Source organism: Cyprinus carpio, chromosome A19, assembly GCF_018340385.1.
Source record: "Cyprinus carpio isolate SPL01 chromosome A19, ASM1834038v1, whole genome shotgun sequence".
NCBI lineage: Eukaryota > Metazoa > Chordata > Actinopteri > Cypriniformes > Cyprinidae > Cyprinus > Cyprinus carpio.
This window is the reverse complement of record NC_056590.1, coordinates 7,095,620-7,120,558: the sequence shown is the minus strand read 5'-3', so window position 1 is coordinate 7,120,558 and position 24,939 is coordinate 7,095,620. Positions and strand designations below refer to the sequence as shown.

At 33.4% G+C, this 24,939-nt stretch overlaps 2 protein-coding genes across 2 annotated transcripts in view; one reads left to right on the top strand and one right to left on the bottom strand.

Annotated features, from left to right (window-relative positions):
- The first annotated feature begins 4,015 nt into the window (after positions 1–4,015).
- Positions 4,016–6,459, top strand: LOC109052730 (transcription factor Sp8-like). The gene is made up of 2 exons (XM_019070144.2): positions 4,016–4,170; positions 5,033–6,459. Exons 1-2 carry the CDS (start codon positions 4,150–4,152, stop codon positions 6,239–6,241), a joined length of 1,230 nt encoding a protein of 409 aa, XP_018925689.1. The 5' UTR covers positions 4,016–4,149; the 3' UTR covers positions 6,242–6,459.
- A 6,052-nt stretch (positions 6,460–12,511) lies between these two features.
- itgb8 (integrin, beta 8) overlaps positions 12,512–24,939 on the bottom strand; it is a 29,513-nt gene continuing 17,085 nt past the window's right edge. The window contains exons 10-15 of the mRNA XM_042776191.1: positions 22,622–22,979; positions 21,137–21,359; positions 18,424–18,530; positions 18,194–18,304; positions 14,373–14,533; positions 12,512–13,264 (exon numbers count right to left, since the gene is read on the bottom strand). Coding sequence (XP_042632125.1) covers positions 13,139–13,264; positions 14,373–14,533; positions 18,194–18,304; positions 18,424–18,530; positions 21,137–21,359; positions 22,622–22,979 — 1,086 coding nt within the window. The 3' untranslated portion in view covers positions 12,512–13,138. The remainder of the gene's footprint in view (positions 13,265–14,372; positions 14,534–18,193; positions 18,305–18,423; positions 18,531–21,136; positions 21,360–22,621; positions 22,980–24,939) is intronic.

Genomic DNA, 24,939 nt, shown 5'->3' with positions numbered 1-24,939 from the left:
ATCAACCCATTCAAAATATAAAACCATTCAAAATATGAATAAAAAATGTAATAGTATCTAAACAATACCAAAGTAACAATGGACTGTAATTAAAGTGTTCATTTAGACAAATATTTAAATCCTGTCATCATTTACTCAAATTTTAGACATCTGCTCTTTTCTATACAAGGAAAGTGAATGAGGACAGATGCTACCAAGCTCTAAAAGCACCATACACATGTCATAAATGCCTTCTAAAGTAATAAAAAGGCTTTGTGTGAGGAAATCCTCCTCTTGGATATCATGTGCCTTGAATATTTATCATATGGAAAAGAGCAGTGTAAATATTCAGTCTCCTTTTTGACACTTAAAGCCAAGTTATGTTTACATTATAAATCAGAGTTTGTTGTTACTGCAACACTTTTCTGTCATCTCACAAACTTCACAAACACAAACACAAACACACACACACTCGTTCTCTCATGATGACAGTGAATAACTTCCACCAGTATGTCCTCAGGACGAGACACTCCCTCTCAAGAGGATAATAAGAGGAAGCTGTCAATCCTGCTCAGATACTGCACACACACACACACACACACACACACGCACACACACACACACAGACACAGACACGCACACGCACGCGCACACGCACTCACACACACACACTCACACACACATACCCTCACACGCACACACACACACACACACACATTTACTCGCCTTCTAACTGAAGACATACCTGCAACTGTTTCCATATAATGTCAATCACAAACACTACATACGAACTCAAATCCTAACCCTAAAAGACTTTCTCAATATATATTCAAATAACACTTTACAAATGTTTAAGAAAAAGTCATTTAAAAGGTATTTATTCCTCCTTTTGTCCAAATGAGGACATCATCAAACTAGAGATCAAAAGAGATTTCAGGTTTACCTCACTTCTGGAGATAAATATGTATGGCTACAGTACGCAAACTCATGGTTGCGTGAATACGTAAACAAAATCACACAGCCGTCGAACCTGTTTAACAATCCACACAAACACTGACTGACAGATGGGCCGTGTTCAGATGAAGTGTCATAGAATTGGCTCCAACATATCTCTGATCACAACAATGTCAACAATGAGGATAGAAAAAACAGCTCTTGAAACAGAGTTATATATAGAGATTATAGATATCATATATGTTACTATAAAGATGCATTCTGAAAAGAAGTTATTTCAATTTACTAGAATAAAATCAAGCTTATAAGAAAAATAAAATATAGGCCTACTAAAACGAACTTTTACGGAATAATAAGTAGATTACTTTATTTATTACTTCTTGACCGTAATCAGGTCTGACCCCATATTGAATAAACAATAAACAGTCTTTTTACAAAGGCACACAATTTTTTCACAATTCCCAACTTTCAGACCTGTTTTATGTAGGTTTTGTCTGCCGAGCATAACACATCTCAGAACTGTACATATGCAAATAACGTATCAAACTAAATGAATCAAAACTTTTCATCTGTAAATAGCACATATGGACAATTTTTTTCTCTAAATTTTATTACTATATAGTTATTTTTTTTTTTTTATTGTCTATTCTCTTTTTTATAAGTGTTTTTATTACCTTAAATTATATGTATGTCTGCACTATGTCTGTACTTTCTGTACTAGAAACCAAGACAAATACCTTGTGTGTGTAAATACATAAAGCTCTCTCTGATTCTGATGCTCATTTCCTGTCAGAAAGTAAATATGGTGCTACCTGAAACCAACTCTGGCCCTCGAGATCCATGTGAGGTTTATATTAGGCACTAGATCAGGGGCTTGAGATCCACTTTTCTTCAGAGTTTAGCCCGGACCCTGGTCAAACACACGGTCTTCAGGATCACTAGAGAGTTATAGACGGTGAGTTTGATCAAAGTTGGAGCTAAACTCTGCAGGAAATTGGATCTCAACCACTGATCAAATGCTTAATATAAACCTCATACAAATCATTTAATATCCATTTTTGTTTTTACATTTTTTTGTGTGTTTAATTGTTATTATTCATTCTTTTCAGTTTTAAATTAAGTAGCCTATATCTGATCACAAACTGCAAAATACTTTTCTTTTTTTTTTTTCTGGGTTTCCACTCAACAAATTTGATTCCTCGTGATTGGCTTTAATTGTCATAATTGCAGGATATTAAACGGGTCCTCTGTGCATATTTTAGGTTTTCTCAAAAACCAACAAGCAGACAATTAAAGACCCCCCCACGCCCCTCTCTCTCTCGGTCGGTGCGTTTTGTCGGTGCTCGGTGGTGCGTGTTAACGCGCTTATTATGAGAACAGGTTCCTCACGAGATTTCTGCACATATACTGTGGGAAAGAATGAGAGAGAGAGAGAGAGAGAGAGAGAGAGAGAGAGAGAGGAGAGAGAGAGAGGGGGGGGGGAGTGTGTTCTGTACACACACATGTGCAGGTCTACTGTATCATGACCTCTGAACTCTTAACTTCACCAAGACTGGTGGACTGCGAAATGATCGCACAGATATTTTAATTAAATTAATTCTATATAGAAAGGGCGATCAGTTTAAACGGCTGACATATTTTTGACTGGTTTCGCTGTATTTGGATAAAAGGAGAAAAGAGTCATACGGGGAAAACAGAAAATAAGCTATTTAGTAGGCTATTTATCTAGTGTTTCCAATTGAGAGTACATAAAATATTTTACAAATATAAAAAGAATATACAATATATATAGAATACAGAATAACAAGACGCATTTTCATTGGAAAACATATTTTACTAAAATATATATCATTTATAAGTCGCGTTTCCTGAAAATTAAAAAATGTAGAGAAAAATAAACATAGAAAATAACTAACATTTTATGAATAATGGTTGCCAAAACTAGATAAATGTTTTGCGTGATTATTTATGCAACCAAACGAGTCTGGGATGCTTTTGACCGAGTCTCGCGTTCTGATTAATTTTCTATAATTGTGATGATCCTAAAACTGCAATGGTCACGCGCGTGCCTTTAATCAACTTTTCCCTCTGTCCTGTTATGATCGAACATTAATATCAAACAAATAAAAATAAAGCTCACCTCTTTATTAAATTTGAAAGTCAAATTAAACGCATGATATCCACGTGCACTGCATGCTGATGCGCGCTCGTGTGAAACGCTGTTAGATCACTTCTGTGCATTTGTTTTCCTGGTCAAAAAATCGACCTGGAAATAAATAGAAAGTTTTAGGGAGGAAAAAAAAATTAAATAACGTTTTGTAAAATCATTTGTGGTCGAGATCAAAACTGTATTTTACGGATGGATAGGTTTTCTTGCTTCCTGAAGCCCAAAACGCACTTTGTGACCTTCTCAAATCATGCAGTGAATCTCAAATCCACATCTTCTTACACTAAAATTAAATTATCTGCAATGCATGCATTAGAATTAGAAAATAATGCTTAATGCAAGCATTACTGGAAATCACTTCGCAACGCTTGTGATTGTGTTTAACTGGAAATTTGCACAACAATTACAGTATAGAATATTTAAAATTATCTAATGATCTACATAAACACGAGTAAATCAGATCAGAACTGGAGCACACATGAATCTGTGTTGTGAATGAGATGAAAGAGGAAAGAGCTCGTGGATGAAGTTCATCTCCTCTTGTTTGTGAAGCTGCGCGTGTAACACCCACTTACACTCCCTCGAGTTTCCCAGCACGCCCTCCGACCAGAATGCACGCACAAACTCTGAAAACACAGATCCTGAAGAATAAAAAATAAACCATGCACTGTTCATTTTTTTTTCATATTAAGATTATTAAAGTTAGTGATGAATTTTGCGCAGCGGAAAAAAAAAATCAAGAAATACCCACACGCATCTCATTAGCATAAAATATTAGTTATCCTTACATGGGTTTCCCCAACAATTAAAAAAAAAAGGGTCACTCGGCCTCCCGCCCCTCCCACTCTACCGGGCAACACGTCACCGAGAGTTCCGCCGATGATATCATAGCCGAACGCAGCGTTCCCGAGAGTTTCGGCCGATCTGATTGGTCGCGCGGGTTCTGCCGGATCTTCAAAGCCCGAGCCGAGCGCATTTGTGCAGCGGTGGGCGGTGAAAGTCTCCAAAACAGCCGAGGGACTTATAAATGAGAAGAGCTTTCACAGGTGATGGCAACTTCACTTCTTGGGGTGAGTAAAGGTACCGCTCTCGAGTGGATTTTCAGCTGAAATGAGAACAGATTAAGGTTGTTTAAAGTTGATTTGCTGTGTATTTACATTAGGCTACAAGCATGTTTGCGCGCAAATCTGCGTAATGCTGAAATGTAGTCGAGCTGCATTCGGAGTGCAGGAGAATATAGCAATCCTAAATATAAGTGTTCTTTAAAAATAATATTCGTTGAACATTCCTTTGAAGACTTTCACCAAAGAATCCAGTAATTATATATATAAAAAAAAAAAATTAAAAAGTTTCTGCTGTTCGATTAGATTCTTCAGATCGGTGTTTTGTTTTGGTTCCTGTGTTCTTTAAAATCACCAAAAACACAGATGGCATAGCTTCTCCTCTAGTATAAGACTGTCAAACTCCTTCTGGCTTTAACTGAAAGCTTTATTTTTTTAATGAAAAGAACATCTGACGGCATTACGGATTCTGAAAAGTGTAATGCAAGAATATTAGTACAATGGATTGAGTTTTTAGTACAATTGCAACTCTTTGCTTTGTAGAACTATACTTAAATTGTCGCAAAGCAAATCAGTGAGATGCAAAAAGGTAATGTGCGTGATTACATTTCGATTGCATTATTCCCACGAACAAATCAATTGTATCTAAAAAGTTTATTGCGGGAAAATTTGCAAAACGGGCGGCGTTACAATTGCAGCTCTTTATTTCACGTTATGCTTGACCATATTTTGATATGTTCCAAAGAGAAAAGTCCTTGATCTCCTGTCTGCTTTGTATTGTTGGATCTTTTGATCTTCTTTTGGAAGTGGCTTTGGATAAAGGCGTCTTCTAAACGCATGAAAGTAAATGTAAATGTTTTTGTGGTCACAGGAGGAACCGAGGGTTGGATCCACTCCATTGGCCATGTTAGCAGCGACCTGTAACAAAATCGGGAGCTCGAGTCCCTCCTCGGACAGCGGCTCGTTTGGAAAAGGAGGTTTTCACCCGTGGAAACGCGCATCGCCCAGCAGCTGTTCTCTCTCCCCGTACGGCGCGCAGCGAAACGACTCGTTCAGCGGCAACAGCTCGTTCTCCTTAACGGGCACCAACATCTCCACCAGTCCGTTTGGAAACGACTATCCTGTGTTTCAAACTTCAGTCGCCAACAGCTCTCAGGACGCGAGCGCGCAGTCGGTCTTCATCTCGAAAGTGGACACTCTGCAGGGGATTTACCCGAGGATGAGCGTCGCGCACCCGTATGAGACGTGGTTCAAATCCACGCACGCTGGCATCTCCGCCGGGGACGTGAGCGCCGGTGGCGGGTCCTCCTGGTGGGATGTGGGCACCGGTTGGATAGATGTTCAAAGCGCGAACGGCGCCGCGCTCCAGACCTCTTTGCATTCACCGTTGGGCGGGTACAACTCAGACTATTCCTCCCTCACTCACTCCGCGTTCAGCGCCAGTCCGTCTCCGCATCTCCTCACAGGTGGCCAGCACCTGATGGACGGATTCAAACCGGTTTTATCCGCCACATACCCAGAAACCAACCCAGGTGCTAACAGCGCAGTTTTAGCCGGGCCTCCAGTGGTGCCGCTTGCCGGGTCTCCGCGCTCATCCACCCGGCGGTACTCCGGCAGAGCGACCTGCGACTGCCCGAACTGTCAGGAGGCGGAGCGGCTGGGGCCCGCGGGGGCCAGTCTGCGCAGAAAGGGGCTCCACAGCTGCCACATCCCAGGTTGCGGGAAGGTATACGGGAAGACATCGCACCTCAAAGCGCATTTGCGTTGGCACACCGGCGAGAGGCCGTTCGTCTGTAACTGGCTGTTCTGCGGGAAGCGCTTCACCAGGTCCGACGAGCTCCAGCGGCATTTACGCACACACACCGGGGAAAAGAGATTCGCCTGTCCGGTGTGCAACAAGCGCTTCATGCGCAGCGACCATCTCAGTAAACACGTGAAAACGCACAGCGCCGAAGAGCCCGGCTCCAACGGGGTTAAAAAGGGCAGCGATACCGACAGCGAACAGAGTGCACCGGGCAGCCCAGCCTGCCAGTCACCGGAAATGATCCACAACACAGAAACCGTCCAGAACGGCCTCTGAAAACATGCGTTCTTGAAGATAAAGGCTCTAAACAGAGTCGAACCATGACTTTTTATTCTCAAATTCCTTCGAAAACCAGTCTGGTACTTTAAAGAACGTAAAACACTGATCTGCAGAACCTATAAAGTTAATCTTCAAAGAACACTCTTAAAGATAAACGTTCCAAATGGTGTTTTTCGGTTCCTCAAAGAACCTTTCAGCTTAAAGTTCTTAAAACTATTATTTTTTTTTTTGTTTGATTAAAGGTTTTTTTAATCTAAAGAACTCTTTTAAATCTAAAGAACTCTTTTTTTTTAGTGGTTGTTGTTAGTTGTTTTTTGTGGAATTGTTGATGATAATGAAGTTTTTTTTTTTTGAGTGTTGTAGCTCGAGAACTCTATACAGAAAGTGTTTTTTGATCATTTTTGGTCTTCAAAGAACCAGGAATGTTTATTAAAGAACATTTATTTTCAAGAGTGTTCACATTTGAACGCACTAAATCTCGGTGCGCAGTAAAATCACGCAAAGGCCAAGAGACGCCAAGTTTGATCATATTTGACTGTAAATCAGCAGAAGGTCTATCTCAGGTGTTCTTGAATATTTAAACTAGTTCTTTTTGGATACAGTGGCAAATATAACCTCTTAATACAGATAAAGATGAAAGAAACTGCTGAACTTTCATATGTGCGCTGCATCTTCTCCATTCACTCACGTCTATCGAGGCACTTTATTACGTAAGAAAATCAAGCATTTTATTCCTCAACAGCTGCACAAATGTCTTATTCTGTATTTGCCAACTGAACTGTTTTATTTTGTGCTTCTTGATTTTGAAACTGAAAGTCTCTAACCCAGCAAGTCTATATTAATACGCCTCATTTGGAGATGAAGTGCGTTTTTGTACATTAGTCGTGCAGTTGATATCTATCTTTGACAGTGAATCTGAACTCTTCTCAATGCAAAGTGAAATTGTACATAGGATCGTCTTGAAACTCTATTTATCATCGAGTTTGATTTGTGGTTTGAAGTCTATCAGAGTCGCACTTTGAATCTATATTTATAATTTCAGGATCGAATGGACTCGATCAGTTTGTTTATCTTTTCATTTATTATTATTTAATTGAACATATGTGTTTGTATTTACTGACCGTTTACTTAAAGGTAATAAAGTCACATTTGACTTGGCTATATGGACTGTTTTTGGGGGAAAGTATAGTTTGTGGGTTGATAATAATAATTATAATAAACACAAAAATAGTCGCTATATGTGTTCAATGCGTTTTGACATGCGCACATATTAAAATCTGTATGAGGTCATTAAAGACGGCTTCTTATGCTGTATAAGAAACAAACTAGTGATATTGTTTTAGAGTATCTGATCATTAAAGAGAAATAAATAGAAATTAACTAAAAACATCAGAAGGTTTTGATTGGACATGTGAATGAGGTGCGTTAAAATGTATATATTATAAAAATGATATATTTAAAAATATATATATATATATAATTAATATTATATATATAAAATATAATACTAAATAATTTTTTAATTATTTATTTATAATTACGATCTACTTCTACCCAAGTTTTATTTCTTTGAAATGATCACTAAATCACTAAAAGGATTTTAAAAGAGTCTGGCACAAACTGTGTATATGTAATTGATTTATCTCAGAACAAACTCACACTACAGTCATAACTGCAGTAATTTCGTACATAAAATCAGTTCCTTACAAGATCAAAGTTTTAGTTTCCGTCGTTTATCTGTGATCGAAGCAGCGCTATTATGAGAATTTGGCGCCTCTAAGTGGTCACGAGCGGAACTGCAGCTTTAACACGAAATCCTCCAGAGTCCAGTTCACCTGTTGACCCTCTGCTTCACCAGAACACCAATGAAAACTGTTAAGCAGCAATATTATGGGACATTATTCATCTTATTTCCCACCTTATTTCACAACACGGAAGTATATAGATGCTACAGGTGGATAACTAAGAATAACAAGCACAGTAAACGAGCAAACTAAATAATACATTAAAATAACATAAGAAACAGGACTAGTTTGCAAAAAGTCGAGCAGCATAACGGACTGTTTTTGGACAGGTAAAATAACACAAATAGCACATTCAAGTTAAAAATGCTAAAATAAATAAGGTGGTATTGCCAAAGTCCACTCATTCATTATAATCTAATAAAATCATTTTTGAATACAATTTTGCAGTTATTTTATTTGTGCAAATGGGGAGGAAAAAAGTAACAAGTAACAACCATGTTCTGGTTAACTGTTACAATACATCTGAACTACAGAATATTAATCAAAATCAAGAGACGGAAATGTAATATCTTCAGTGAAAGACTGGGGCCAGTTGCATAACTTTTAATGTAACTGTGTGTGTGTGTGTGTGTGTGTGTACTTTTAATGTAACTGTGTGTGTGTGTGTGTGTGTGTGTTAGACAAAGAAAGGGTGAGAGAGAAGGAAATTAGTCCTAATTAAACTGATTTTTAACCTAAAAAAGAGAGATAGCTGAGTATTGAAAGGTGTTCTTTATTAATCCATAAAATTACAAGTTTGTTATGCTATGGCAAGCTTTTATGTCAAATATGTGATGAGACAGCATGTGTGGGACGTTTACAACAACACTGCCATGATAAAACCTGACACAATATCTTTGACACATGCCTGTTAGAAGCGAAGGAAACACCAGAGGTGTAAAGTATTTGATTAAATGTAATTAATTACTGTACTTGAGTATCTTTTTGGATACTCTGTAGTTTTGCTGAGTATCAAAGATATTAGCAACTTTTATTCTCTACTTCACTACATTTTTTATACTTTTTACTCCACTGCATTTGTAATGAATGTTGCAATCACACATTACATTTAGCATGGCACCAAGCTTTTTCTGCAGCAGTTTATTTCTGCTACAAAAGAACTACAGGACACTGAAAGCACTAGATCTCATGTGTTTTGCTTTTACTCAGCCAAACGAGGCTATACTTTACGTGCATGTGAGCTCCTTAGCAACGGCAATGAGGCCGAAACCAACTCATACAGTGCGAGAATGCATTGACTTTTTAACTTTACTTAACATTGTTTTTTCACTATTTTGCTTTATTCTTATCCTCTTATTATTGTAAAAGTTCAATAAATGAAAAAATAACACTTTTATTTATCAGTTATATCAAGGAGACATTTTTTTGAAAGCTTCTTTTTTTTTGAGGTTCAGTTTTATTTTGGTTTTATAAATTAAACGTGATTGCTCTCCTCACAAATCAGCTCTTTCTTGTTTTTCACTAGCATGTCTCTGACTAGTGCATCTTTAAGCTTACATTCAGTATGAGTAAAATACTTACGTTCTGTTAAAATCAGCTACTCTAGACTTTTACTCAAGTTGTTTTGAAATTGTTAACTTGTAATTTTCACTGCAAGGTATCTGTACTTTTACTCAAGTATGGTTTTCAGCTTGAACGTCAATGATATGGTTGCTTCATGCTACAATCTCTGATCATAAAAAAATGCTTTTTTTTGTAGCATGAAAATGTATTATTTTATTTTTTTTTGCCGAATGAATGGTCACGTGGTTGCTTTCATCCAGGAAGGATGAGGGAGCATGTGCAGTATAAATAACATCACTCTAGCTCAATCCTGATTGAAGTGATAATGATTGGTGTTAATGATTGGAGTTGGGCAAAAGCAACAGGATTTTACAAACAATAAAAATCTCAGTATTACTTAAGCTACACGCCAAAAACAAACGGAATGCATTTACGAAAAAATTTTATGTATTTCAGTTTTTTCGACTTCAGGAAAAATTATTTTTATGTAATGATAAAAATTTTTCATATATTTTAGATTCATTGCCGAATGAATCAGGTCTTTATTGTTTTAAATACTGATGATTTTGGCTTTGAAAACCCATCCTATCCAAAGGAAGCATATCATGAAAATGAGAGCTATTAACATAATGCAGCACTAAACTCTACACAAAAGATCTGAGGCTCTCCCAGCCTGGCTCAAAACCGCAATAGACTGCCGACCTGATGTGATCAGACAAATCAAGCGAGAGGGTAAGAACACCTGAACGAATAGGCTGCAGATGTGCTGATTCAGTGGGAAGTCTGTGGAAGGAAAAAGTGTGGCAAAAAACGCTGCACGAGAAGAGGTGACCAGACCTGAGGAAGATTGTGGAGAAGGACCCCGATTCCAGACCTTGGGGGGACCTGCGGAAGCAACTGAAGTAGAAAAATCCGGAGCCACCGTGCACAGGCGTGTGATTTTGAACAAACAAGCGGCAGAAGCGCCTGACCTGGGCTACAGAGAAAGCAGCACTGGAATGCTCAGGGTCAAGTACTCTTTTTTCGGATGAAAGCAAATTTTGCATGTCATTCGGAAATCAGGTGCCAGAGTCTTGGGGAGAAGAAATGCCAAATGCCTGAAGTCCAGTGTCAAAGTACCCAAAATCAAACATGTCAGCTGCTGGTGTTGGCATTTAAAATGCACAGCTATCAGGAGATGTATGCTTCCAATCTAAATACGTTATACGTTTTTCAATAAATCTCACAAAATCTTAAATACTATGGTATTACTGTGCTCAGTGGCCTGCCAACTCTCCCTAGAACCCCATAGAGAACTGTGGGTTATTATGAGAAATTGAGAGACGCAAAGGATTTATTTATGAGCTTAACTGACCGCTACGAAGCATCCTGGGCATAACCACCTCAGCAGTGCCACAGGCTGATTGCCTCCATGCCACGCCGCATTGGAAGCAGTTTTCTTGATTCCCGACCAAGTATTGAGTGCAAACTGATATTGAAGGTTCACTTTTATTGGTCGGATGAATATGCTAATTTTTTTGAGATAGGAATTTTGGGTTTTCATGAGCTTGTATGCCAAAATGTGTGGAACTATTTCAGTTGGCACATGACTAACACTTATGGAAAATAATGCTTCTGTACAATATGCTAATTTTTTGAAGATCTGTATTCTAATTACGTTATACTTTAATAAATTCACAAAATCTTAAATTATGACACAATTTAGCTGAAGAACTGTGTTATTATGATATTTATTTATTTGATGAAACTGGCTACAAAGCATAACCAGAATAGCTGGTGTGAGGATGGTTTTTGATTGAAACAAGTATATTCACATAACAGTCAGAAATGTGTGGCTACACAGACTAACAATATTGCTCTGTACAAGATCTGTTCACACTATACAAAAAAGAAAATATTGATATGTAAAAGGTATGTTCAGAATATAACCCCCCACTAAAAATAAATATCGTTTGATGCTTTCCCAATGTAAACACAGTGCTGAAACTAGATTCATTAGAGCCACAGGAATGCTATGCTGACCACAAGAGTACGTACCATCGCTGCGATATCGGGCCCGCTGTCCGCGACAAAACGGACCCTCAGTAGTACACGACAACAGATATAAATACTGACCAGCAGGTAAATAATTAACACACAACTCAAAGCGCAAATCTGCACATACAGTAAACTAGTGGAGGAAGAAACTTCCAGTTGTATCAGGGAATCACTTGAGCTGTGAAAAGTGCTGGAAAATAACTTACTGTTCTGAGATCTCTGCTTAAATATTAACATATTTAATAAACCTGAATGCAGTGTTCTGCTTAAATATTAACACATTTAATATTAATGAATGTGGTTTAGGTGTTGTTGATCTATAGGTGGTAGTTTAGTAATAGTCAGCTTGTGAAGTTGTTTCTAAACACTATGTTCAGAGTTGAATACTGGCACACTGTTAAAGCACACTGGCATCATTTATAATTTGAATATGTGAGATTTCCAGTATTATTCGCTTCCAGTTATTTTAGCTGTACAAAAACAGGCCATTATGGCGTTTGATATTATTGCTTATCATATTATTTTAATGCATTATAGTAATCATAAACAGAGTTGAGTTTTATTATATATATATATATATATATATATATATATATATATATATATATATATATATATATATATATATATATATATATATATATATATATACATATACAGTACAGACAGTATATTACTGTTTTTTCTGTATTTTTGATCAAATAAAATGCAGGCTTGATGAGCAGAAGAAACTTCTTTCAAAAACATTAAAAATAGTAATGTTTCCAAACTTTTGGTCTGTACTGTATATATATATATATATATATAATAAACAACTGCTCAAGTTATCATTCCAGAATTTAAAGTACTAAAATGAACAAAACTAAGAATGAAAAATAAAATAAAAAATAATATATATATATAAATAAAATGGAAATAATAAAACATATAAAAATAAAAAAAGGTATTTTTTTTTTTTAAATCTTTATGGCCCAATAATTTAATTAAATTATTGATAATATAAATAATTAATAATAAAATTATTAATAATAATATAATTATTAATTCCAAATGTTGCATCATTGTACTGGAAGCATCAAGCCCATTGCATTGTGGGACAGTACTCTTTTCATATACTGCTATCATCTGTGTATTTTGTGCATGTATACTGCAGAAATAGTATGCGCAGTATGCTATTCTGAACATAGCCGGAGTCTGTAGTGTATTGACGACTAAAATACAACAAGCAAAAACATCTCAAACACACTCTCACATTCGCTCACAGACACAAACACACTGAAAACTGGCCTGTTGGGGTGAACGCGTCTAAACCACATCAGTAAGGGTTTAACAGGCATTCACCGCACCGTCTCTTTTTCTGTGTGGCTTCAGGACCAGAGATTTAATGCCATTCAACATCATAAATTAGAAACGGAATGAAAAGGAATGAAAAACACGCTCAGAAAACCCACACAGGCTATTGCTTGCTCTTGTGAAGTAAGTGCTTAAAGAGAAAGGTTGTGTTTTCATCCTGGTAGTGCTTGGTTTCTAGAGCGACCTTTGACCCTCATCACTGCCAGGCGTCGCTCAGGAGCATCTTGGGCATGTGTGAGTGCATCTCCACCGGGTGGTTCGGGAGACGGTCACTTCTGTACGTGATCGTCTTCTCGTTGGTCGTGGGGACGTATGATGGGTCCTACAGTCAGACAGAAAGAGAAATACATTGTTTATTCAGCGCGGATGCATTAAAGTGATCAATGGGGTCAGTAAGATTGTTTTTTTTGTTGAAATTATTTATTTTTTTTATAGATGATGGTTTTTTTCTGTTTATATGTGTTAGTGAATCATTTAGTATGTATATGATGTATCATGGTTTTCACAAAGATATGAAGCAGCACGACTGTTTTCAACACTGATAATAATCAGAAATGTTTCTTGAGCAGCAAATCAGCATATTAGAATGAATTCTGAAGATCATGTGACACTGAAGACTGGAGTAATGAGGCTGAAAATTCAGCTGCGCATCACAGAAATAAATTATATTTTAAAAGATATTCACATAGAAAACAGCTGTTTTAAATCACAATAATATTTCACAATTTTACTGTTTTTACTGTATTTCTGATCAAATAAATACAGCCTCTGTGAGCAGAAGAGACTTCTTTCAAAACATAAAAAAAATCTCCTTTTGTGCTCCACAGAAGAAAAAAAACAAGACATACAGATTAGTGCTGTTATTTTTTAAATACAACTAATACTAAAACTATTTATATGAGTTTTGTGAAATAAAATACAACACAAATATTACATGAAAAACCTAAATGAAAATTGGAATTGTTTAGCTGGCATTAATAAAGAACTAAAATTAATAAAACTAAAACTGAAGTATAAATAAATTAAAGCTAAATAAACAGAATAGAAAAAATACAATATAAATATTACATAAAAAGATAGAAATGTTTTGAGGCAGTACTAAATTTACGAAATTAATAAAACAAACTGAAATAAAAATAAGGCTAAATAGAAAAGAAAAGAACAGAGATAAAATAAATTAGATAAACGTAAACATACAAAAATTAACTGAAAATTAGAAATAAAAGGAATAAAATAAGAAATAAAAATAAAAATAAAAATAAAGTACACACAAAGAAATAACATTGATTTGGAATGACATGAAGCTTAGTAAATAATAATAGATTAACTTGAATATTATTAGAATACTTTTTTTTTTTTTTTTTTTTTTTGGGTGAGCATTTAAATTTTGATTATTTTTTTTTTTTTTTCATTTATATTAAGTTGTTTTCCTTAGGGCTGCGCTCAAACTGTTGCTCAGGGTTGGAGCGCCACGAGCAGTTTCTGGCTCTCAGCAGCTGTCTGACGGCGGCCAGCATGCCGATTCCCAGCGTGACGGTCAGAAGGAAGGCGCTGAGGAACGTCTTAAAGTACCGCCGACTCCACACACACACTGTTACACGACAGAGACCAGACTATAAACAACACAAACCCCCAAATTCTTCACCAGACCCCACAGGAAACACTGGAGCTCAGATGTTGCTCTTCAAAGAGTCTTCTGGATAATCTGAAGCATCAAATTTTTCTCAGATGTTTCTCATAAAATTCTTTAGTCAACAGCTGACATACAGTACAGTAAGAAATGAATACAGTAAGATAAACGAATGTGGAGATCATCAGATGATTTCATTAGAAATGCTTGACTTCATATTGGGGTTATTACTATTAACTAAAATTAAAACCATAAAAAGAACTTATTTTATTTCAGCTTTAGTTGCCAAGGGAACGTTTATCATTTTCATTTAGTTTAAGTACTAAAATAACGAAAACTAAATAAAATAAAACTTAAATAAACATACGCCTACAAAACTTAAATGAAAATCAGATGTTTTGAAAGTTTAATGAAAATGTATTGTTTTGCTCGCAGTACCAAAATACTAAAAATAATACAGTTAAATTAAAGTTGAACAGAACAAAACAGAAATAAAATTATTTGAAATAAAATATGAATGTTAAATTACTTAAACTTACGAAACTTTATTGAAATTTTAAATGTTTTGCTGACAGTACTAAAGTACTAAAATTAATAGAAGTAAAGCTCAAAAATATAAATTAGAGCTAAATAGAAATACTAACCACAACATAAAACCTAAACTAAAACAAAAAAATAGCATTTTATAAAAATTATAAAAACATTTGAAAAAAAGACAAAAACACACAATGACTAAAACTTTAAATTAAATGAAAATGAAAACAAAATGTAAAAAAAAAAAAAAAAAATCTAATTCAAAATATTAATAAAAACTACAACGACCAGTGATTGAAATGAAAATATGTTTTGCTGGCAGTACTAAAGTGCTAAAATTAATAGAAGTAAAACTCAAAAATATAAATTAGAGATAAATAGAAATACTAAAAAACAACACAAACCTAAAAAAAAAAAAAAAACTAATTTATAAAAAACATAAAACCTAAACTAAAACAAAAAACTAACATTTTATAAAGGCATTTGAAAAAAGACAAAAACACACAAATTTATATTAAATGTATTTGAAAAAATTATGTATAAGTGATTGAACTGAAATGAAAAAAAAAAATGTTTTGGTGGCAATACTGAAGTACTAAAATTAACCCTAAATAAAATAGAATAGAAATAAAATATAAATATGAAACTTAAAAACAATTGAAAATGAATAATGTATCTTGGCAAATCTGAGAACAGTTTGAGACTTTGGGACAAAAAAAGAAATAAAAGATAGAAAGAAAACAATTGGAAACGAATTTCATTTAGTGGAAATATTTGGTACTAGACTGTGAATGAATTTCATTTAGTGGAAATATTTGGTACTACACCCAAATAAAACCTTACTGAAATCTCATCTTATCAACTTCAAATGTGGGAAAATATAGATTTCATATAAAACTTGAAAATAGAAGCCAAGTGTCTTCTTTAAAAAGAAACCAAACTTAAATCTGTGCATTTAAGATAGAAATTTCATTTTTTTTATACTCAAAAAGTGGTTAACAGGTATTAAACGGATTATAACTTCTGACTAAATATAATTAAGTACTATAAAATCTCCTAAAAATACAAAATATTATTTAAAAAAACATGATCAACTAAAATAGCACATTTATTTCATTGAAGTAAAATTCGGTTATTTTTGACCGTGACGCGAGCAGCACTAGAAGGTTATAATTATCATCGCTGGTGTGAACGAGGCTGAATAAAGCAGCAGTCTCTTCGTTTAATCGCATTACTGTCAAGGCAAAGCAACAGAGATAATAAAGAGATCTCAGTAGTGTTTTTCGCTCCGCGGGTTGTTTTGGTTTCCTGCACATTCTCTCTTATAAAGCCACTCATCCAAATGGCGTTTGAGACACACCCCACGCCCCCTCACTGCTTCATGGAAACAGCATGAGCCATTGTGTGTGTGTGTGTGTGTGTGTGTGTGTGTGCTGCTTCCAGATCACCATGGAAACCTGCAAAATGTCAATATGCTACTTCATGCCCTTTGTGTTCGGACCGGACAGGATCCGAGCCAAACCTGCGGCGATCCGCCGGAGAACAGGAAGAATGGATCTGTATATTGACTGGTTTCAGTAAACGCGTGAGGCCTGAGGGAGCTTCTTCTCCAGCTGTTGCTGATGTTTTAACAGAAACATCTGGCTGCTGTTTAGGTTATGAAGGAATTACTGGATTCTTTTGTCCTAAACAAACCCTTTCCCTGAATTGCTTTATCCGCTTGACACAATCCAACCAGCACATTTTAGATTGGACTGTGAAAAACAGATTCGATAAACTCTCAAACTGTTCTCAGAGATGCCAAAGTCTACAATCAAAGGACAAGGATCTTAATATGAATATGATCTGAGCTGCTCTCCATTGTATCACAGCTTCTGACTTGTGTTTATGAACATGTATTTTTATTCCTCCAAAGGAATTCAAGAAGGAACCTCTGAGACCTATATATTCATAAAGAGAATTAAAACATCCTTTTGGAAAGAAATCAAAACAGAAAAAGTGAATCTCCTGAAATCTGTCAAGAATATCAAGGTCATATTTTATATAACTAACTAACTAACTAGCAAATGATATAATAAATAAATAATAAAAAAACTAAATAAATAAAATATAGTAAAATAATAATTAATAAGAAAAATAAGAAATAGCTTACAATTCACCTCAAAATCAAATAAATAAAAATAAATAATATAACCTATATAAATAGTTTATACAATTCACTACAATTAAGAACTGTTCCATAACAAAATTGCATTACTGCAATGCAACGCAATGCAAAAAAAAAAAAAAATAATAATAATAAAACATTGTGAAATATTTATATATTAATATAAAACTGTAAAGTATTTATACATCATGATTCAGCAGCATTTGTTGAACTGCATTTAATTTATGCATTTTAAATGGTTTACGTTTAATTTAAAGGGACAGTTCATCCAAAAAATTAAAATTCGGTCATCTTTTCCTCAAGTCGTTCAAAACCTGTATGAATTCTTTCTTCTGTTGAACACAAAAGAAGATATTTGGAAGAATGTTGGTAAGTATCCAAAAACTTACAAACTGTGTCTGGTACAGTGGAAGAAAATGGGGACCAGAAAATGTTTGGTTACTTACAGAAGAAAGAAATTCATATAGGTTTTGAGAGTAAATGTTCATTTTTGGATGAGCTATCCCTTTAAATTAAGTTTATATGATCAAAATTTAATAACAACATAATAATAATAATAATAATAATAATAATAATAATAATAATAATAATAATAATAATAATAATAATAATAATAATAATAATAATAATAATAATAATAATAATAATAATAATAATAATAATACAACTATTCCAGTAATACAAATCTAATGAGAATCAGCACTGAGAATACACTCAAAACTAAAACATCTGGACATATTGCAGAATTTCAGAATTTGTGGAGAAAACGTGCTGAAAATAATGTCCTAAAATATGCTTCATTCTCTGTAAGCAAAATATAATTTCTCATTTTTCAGCACTGTGGAGCAGAGGTCGAAAAAGGGAAAGGCAGAGGAGGAGGAGGAGGAGGAGAAGATGAAGAGAAGAATTCATTTCCTCACCAGGATGCCGACTAATGTGCAGCTGAGGTCGTTCTGAAGCCAAGTCCATGAGAAAGCGGTACTGACACTTCTCACTGCTGGGATACAGGCAGTATTTCCCCCGGACCAGCTCTGAACAACACCACAGTTCATTCAGACGCACAACAGGCCATTCAGAACAGCTCAGAGATCACAGGACGGCTTTACTGTTTCTATCTGGGACGATGTTTAATGTTTGGGGCTGTAAGTACCTGTGATGTCGTCCACATACTCCACCGATGAAGCTGCGCAGCTGCGATTACAAAGCTGGTACGCGTCTGATCCGAGTCCGTTAGACAGGTGACAGTTCACACAGCTCCTGGTAGATCACATGATTACGATCGTTATAATGGAGACTAAAGGACAAGTGGTCAACAGAGGATTTAAACGTCACAGACTGAACTCTTAGTGTAGTACAAAAACTACAAACTTTAGAGGTGTTACAGAAAAGTGTTACAGAGTCGATCAGATACATTTATAAAATTATAATTAAATATTTCTAATTATTTAACATTTATTTGAATTATTTTAATAACCTTATTAAATTAATAAATAAACAATTATTACTTATTATATAAATCAAAGGTATAATATAACTGTTAAAAAAAAAACATTTTTTGTTACTTGAAAATAATAAACGTTAACTGAAATAAAATAAAATAAAATATAAAAAACTTTCTATTTCAGCTAGTAGCCAAGCAAGATTTCTCTTTTAAAATTAGTTTAACCTGATGTACCAAGAAAACTTAAACTGAAATAAAAATTAATAAAAACTAAATAGACATACATATATAATTAAAAAATAAATAAATTGCTTACAAGTGACCACAAAAACAAATGAAGAAATAAAATATACGTAAATAGTACATAATACTATATATAAAAATAATAGATATTTTTAACATTTATTTATATACATTATAATTTAGATTAAATTTATGTACTTAGATAACTAAAAGTAAAATAAAAACTATATATATATATATATACATACTATTAAAATGTACTAAAATAAACAACTAAATTACTAAAACTTTAACTAAAAATTGATTAAATATTAGAACATATTAAAATAAAAACTTATTCAAAATATTATCAAAAACTATAATAGTATCTCAATGATACTAAAACAACACTGAATTAAATATAATTAATTATAATTAAATTAAATAATTTTAGGAATTTATATAAATTCATTTAATAATAATAATAATAATAATTAATATTATGAATATAAAAAGAGACTCTGGAGTATGACATAATTTCCCATTCGCCCATATTCTTTGTACAAAATAATTTCACATACTTATTTTCGTGTGACCGACACTAGGTTATGTTCGAAATTTAGGCAATGTCCAGAATGGCATACTACTTATACTATTTCTACTATTTCTACTACATATAAAACAAGAGCACACTGCATTGAAAACTGCATCCCACAATGCAATGCACTTGATTTGATCTTCCATTTCCAGTGTGAGGAATGAACTAGAAATGCTATCAATATCTTGACTCATTTATTTGGTTGCAGTACAAAGAGTTGAAACACTTAACATGCATTTTAAAAATACTTGCATTTTTACATGCATTTTTAAGAATAGTATACTGTATATACTTTGCAGTATGCAGTATGCTTGTACTTCATTCCAAACATATCCTAACAGGTGATTATGCTAAACTTAATAATGCTAAAAAAATATATTTTTTTAAGTTTGCAAAATTATTAAAATCAATACAACTAGTATACAGTATATGCTGTGCAGTATGCATTACACTTGTATTCCATTCAGAAGATTGTCTAAATAGGTGATCATGCTTAACTTAAGCATGCAAAATTATTTCAAAACTAAAATTACTCATGCAACATAGTTGTGTAGCATACTACTTTATTGGTGAATACTGCATACTGTTTCACATATAACTTATAAAAAGAGTTACAGTACATACTGTGCAGTATGCAGTATGCTTGTATTCTTTAAGTATACAAAAATGTTGCATGCTTTAAGTACTGAAATTACACATGCAATGTGATGAGGTTGTGCAGCATACTACTTTATTGCTGAATACTGCATACTGTTTCACATACAGTACTAACTCTTGAAACTAGTATACAGTATATTCTGTGCAGTATGCATCAAATAATATGCTTGTATTCTTCAAGTATTCAAAAGTACTGTATACTTTAAAAAAGATTGTATGCTTCAATTGCATGCTTGCAAGTATGCAAAATTGCAAGTATGCATAATTTCAGAACTGGAAATACACGAGCAATGTGTTGTGATTGTGTTACTTTATTGTTGAATATTGCACTATTTTACATGCAACTCTTAAAAATAGTATGTAGTATAAACTGTGCAGTATACAGTATGCTTGTTTTCCATTGAGAACATAACCTAAAGTGTCAGTCACATGAAACGTAGTATTTAAAATGATTTTGTACAAAAGAATATGGGCAACAGGATATGATGTCATTCTCCAGGGTTTCTGTTTTTAATAAATAATATTAAAATTATTATTAAATTAATTTATAAGAATTACAAAAACTATTTAATGTGATTATAATTAATTATATTTATATAATTATTTATAATTATATCTTTGATTAATTATTAATTTATTAAATTATTAAAATAATTTAATAAATATATCTGATCTACTCCACTTTTCTGCAACACTTTTAAAGTTTGTTTTAAGATAAGAGTTCAATAAGAGTTACATCCTCTAATGGTTTAACTTTGTATGCAGTGAAAGACAAAACTCTTGCACATGCATTCCTGCTTTTACATGCACATGAACGAAAGTGAATAGAAGGCAGAGTGTAGTGTGTCACCTTTTTTAGAAAGGTATAAAAACTCCCTTGCAGCTTCAGTGAGTTTTTAATTGTGTGATTGACAGCTGTTCTAACCAATCAGTGCGAGCGGTTACCAGTGTGATTGACAGGAGCTGTCGCAGATGGGGCATTTCTCACAGAGGGCTCCAGAGCGCCGGCTGTCGTCACACACACACTCGCCACACACACACTTTCCCCAGCCGCTGCAAATCAAGCCGTCGTCTGACACGCAGCTCTCGGTGGAGGCGGGACAGTCACAGGTCTCACCCGTCCAGCCAGGAAGACACACACATTCACTTGAAACACACTGGCCGTGTCCTGAAATGTGAAAAAGAAAACAAAAACACAGGTATTTGTACAATGGTACATATCAGTATAAATGTGTCCATTCGAGAGATTTTTTAATAAAATGACATTGACTACCTTTCATTTGTATGCTATTTATTTCTTAGGATTTTCCAAAAATAGGTATTATGGAATGATAAATATACAGTATATTTACCATAAATATTATATTAAAAAACAAATTATGTGTTAAAATTTTCTATTTTATCCAAAAATAGAAATAATCAAATAAATTTTTAAAATATAAAACCTTTTTAAATTCCAAATTTAATCAGAATATTTAATGATTTGATATATTAAAATGTATAAAAAATATATAAAACTTCAAAATTCTCTCTCTCTCTCTCTCTCTCTCTCTCTCTCCTCTCTCTCGCGTATAAAAATTCTATCCCTCTCTCTCTCTCTCTCTATATATGTATATGATTTAAAAATAGGAATTACCAAGTTAATTAAATTTTTATTTTAATTTCATATTAATTACGCACATATTTCTACATATAAAAAATATAAAAAATGTGTAATTCAAAAAGATTTATATTATAACATTAAAACTTGAAATATTAACAAGATTATAATTCATCCCCAAAAAATTATCAAATAAATATTTATTGAAAAATTTGTATTCAATATATTACTATTTAATGTATTAATATTAAAATACAATAAATTTGAAATTATATATAACTTAAAAAAACATTATTAAATTCCAAATTTATTATTAATGTTTTTTTATATATAAATATACATATTTTATATTTTATTATTACAATATATAATATATAATATATATATAATATATATATATATATATATATATATAGATATATATATATATCTATATATATATATTTATTTATTTAAAAAAATACCTACCTACATACACACACACACACACACAGATTACAGATTTGAGATTACAATCTCTTTTACAAGAATGACCTGGCCAAGAGAGCAGCAACAAAAAACATAACATATACAAAATTTACATTACAACAGCAAAACACAACACAATCATGAGTCGCAACAACAACTTATCTGTGGATAAACCAAAGAATCTGCCTTGAACTCATTTAAGGATTTTTAGATTTTGCAGGTTATTCCAAGCAACAGAAGCTTTATATTTAAAATCTGTTTTCCCATCTCTGTTCGGACCCGAGGAACATTGACACACACACACACACACACACACACACACACACACACACACACACACGCACACACACCTCAGCACTCACCTCCACACACCAGGCCCTTCACATACGGACAGGAGAAGTCGTCCATCTCACAGAACTTCCCGTAAATGTTTCCCAATCTGCTAGAGTCGCACACACACGTCCCACATTTACAGGCTCCTCTTCCACTGCAGACGGGTTCGCTGCGGTCCGCTCTACAGACGTCCGTCTCCGTGGGACAGGCCGAGGGACCGGCGTCGTCATGACAACGGCCCGTCTCCGTGCAGCCACACCCACAGTCCTGACGGATCCGTACGGTAACGGACTCGTTAAATCCCACGGGCCTGACGCTCATCAGAACGTCCTGATCGCCGCCCTCCGCCGGACAGCAGCTCATCCCGACAGTCACCTTGAAGAAAACCTTGAGACGAGACAAACACAGAACAAACACCACTGACGCACACGGCAGAAACAGACATTTTGTTCATATAATATCTCATTCTGAAGCAAACCAGTGTGCTACAGTGTTTTGTTTTATATATACACTGCTGTTCAAAAGTTTGGGGTCAGGAAGATTTTTTATGTTTTTTATTTTTTTATTTTTTTCTCATTATGGTTGCATAGGCTTATTTTATTTGATTAAAGTTAAAGTAGGTATTGTTGTGTTGTATTATTTCAATTAAAAATAACCATTTTCTATTGTAATATATTGTAAAATGTAATTTATTTATGTTGTGCAAAGCAACAAAATCATTATTCCATTACTTTTACTGTGTATATAGTACTTATTAATATTTAAAATTAGCATTTATTTTTACATTTTCAGTTTATTTTAGTAATTTTGTGTTTTTGTTTTTGTCGTTTCATTTTTATTCGTTTTATTTAATATTTTTTATTTATCTTTCATTTATATGTCAGTTTTATTTTATTTATTTTTGTTTCTTATTTTATTCCTTTTATTTCTATTTTTTATTTCTGTTCTATTATATTTAGCTTTATTTCTATTTATTTTTTTATTTTATTAATGGTGTTAATTTACTACTGCCAGCAAAAAAAAAAAAAAAAAAAAAATCTAAATTTCAATTACATTTTTTTTGTTTTTTTTTTTATTGTTTTATTTTTGTTTTTTTTTTGTTTTATATTTATTTTTATTTTATTTTTTTTTTCTTTTTATTTTTTTTTTATGAATGTTCTTTAGTACTGCAAGCTAAACATTTTTAATGTTCATTTAAGTTTTTAATATAATATTTTTATTTTATTTCAACTTTATTTATTTATACACAAAATTATATTTTTTTATATTTTAAAAGAATGTTTGCAACATTATAAATGTCTTTACTGTCACATTTGATCAATTTAATACATCCTTACTGAATAAAAGCATTCATTTAATTAAAAACAAACAAGCAAACAAAACTTTTGAGTAGTACTGTACATAAAATGGTTTATTTATTATTATTTTTAATATATAATATTTTTTGAAGAATATGTGATTTGTGCTTTCCAGTGCAAAACCTGCCACCATGAAGCAAGGGAGTTCTCGTATTTTCTGCAGAAAATATCAAAATCTAGCTGTAGCTGTGGTGCAACAGTATTATATTTGGATGTGCGGTCTCTCTGCTATGCTCCTAATGTGCTGGATATTTCAACACAGGTCACATGATCATATAAAAAAGCTTATAAATTTGTGGCATTATAAACAGTGCAGCACAGAGTAATTACTTCCATCAGCTTGTAGTATTTTCTCATGGGGACGCTGCCATGGAACAAAAAAACAAACAAAACAAAAATACAGCAAACCTTTACGCTACAAATCTCCAAGGCATGCTATAAAGATTATTATATCATCATATGCTCACCCTTATATCATCAATTTTACCATCATCCACTCAAACAACATATAATGTTGTTTTTCTTTGATACACAAAAAGAGATGCGTAAAAGAAAGTTGTTGCTCTCCATGACACAAATGTACTTGGAGTATGCTGTCAAGCTCCAAAAATAGCACAAGTTGGTTATATGAGACGCACAACAAGCTTCACTGACACTAAACCTGCTGCTGTGTGCAACTTCACAAACCATATCTTAATTTACTCAAACGCAAGGCTGCATTTCTTTGATTAAAAAATACAGTAAAATGTTTAATATTGTGAAATATTATTACAATTTAAAATATGTTTTCTGTGTGAATATACTGTAAAATGTAATTTATTTTTATGATGCAAAGCTGCTTTTTTTAAGAATTTTGTAATGTTGTGTATTAAGTTTTTATTGATATTTTAGTAATTATTTTGTTTTTAAGTATATTTTTTTAAGTATTCATTGTTACCTGTTTTTTTAGAAGTTGTGTTGCACAATATTTTTTTGTGGAAACCGTGAAT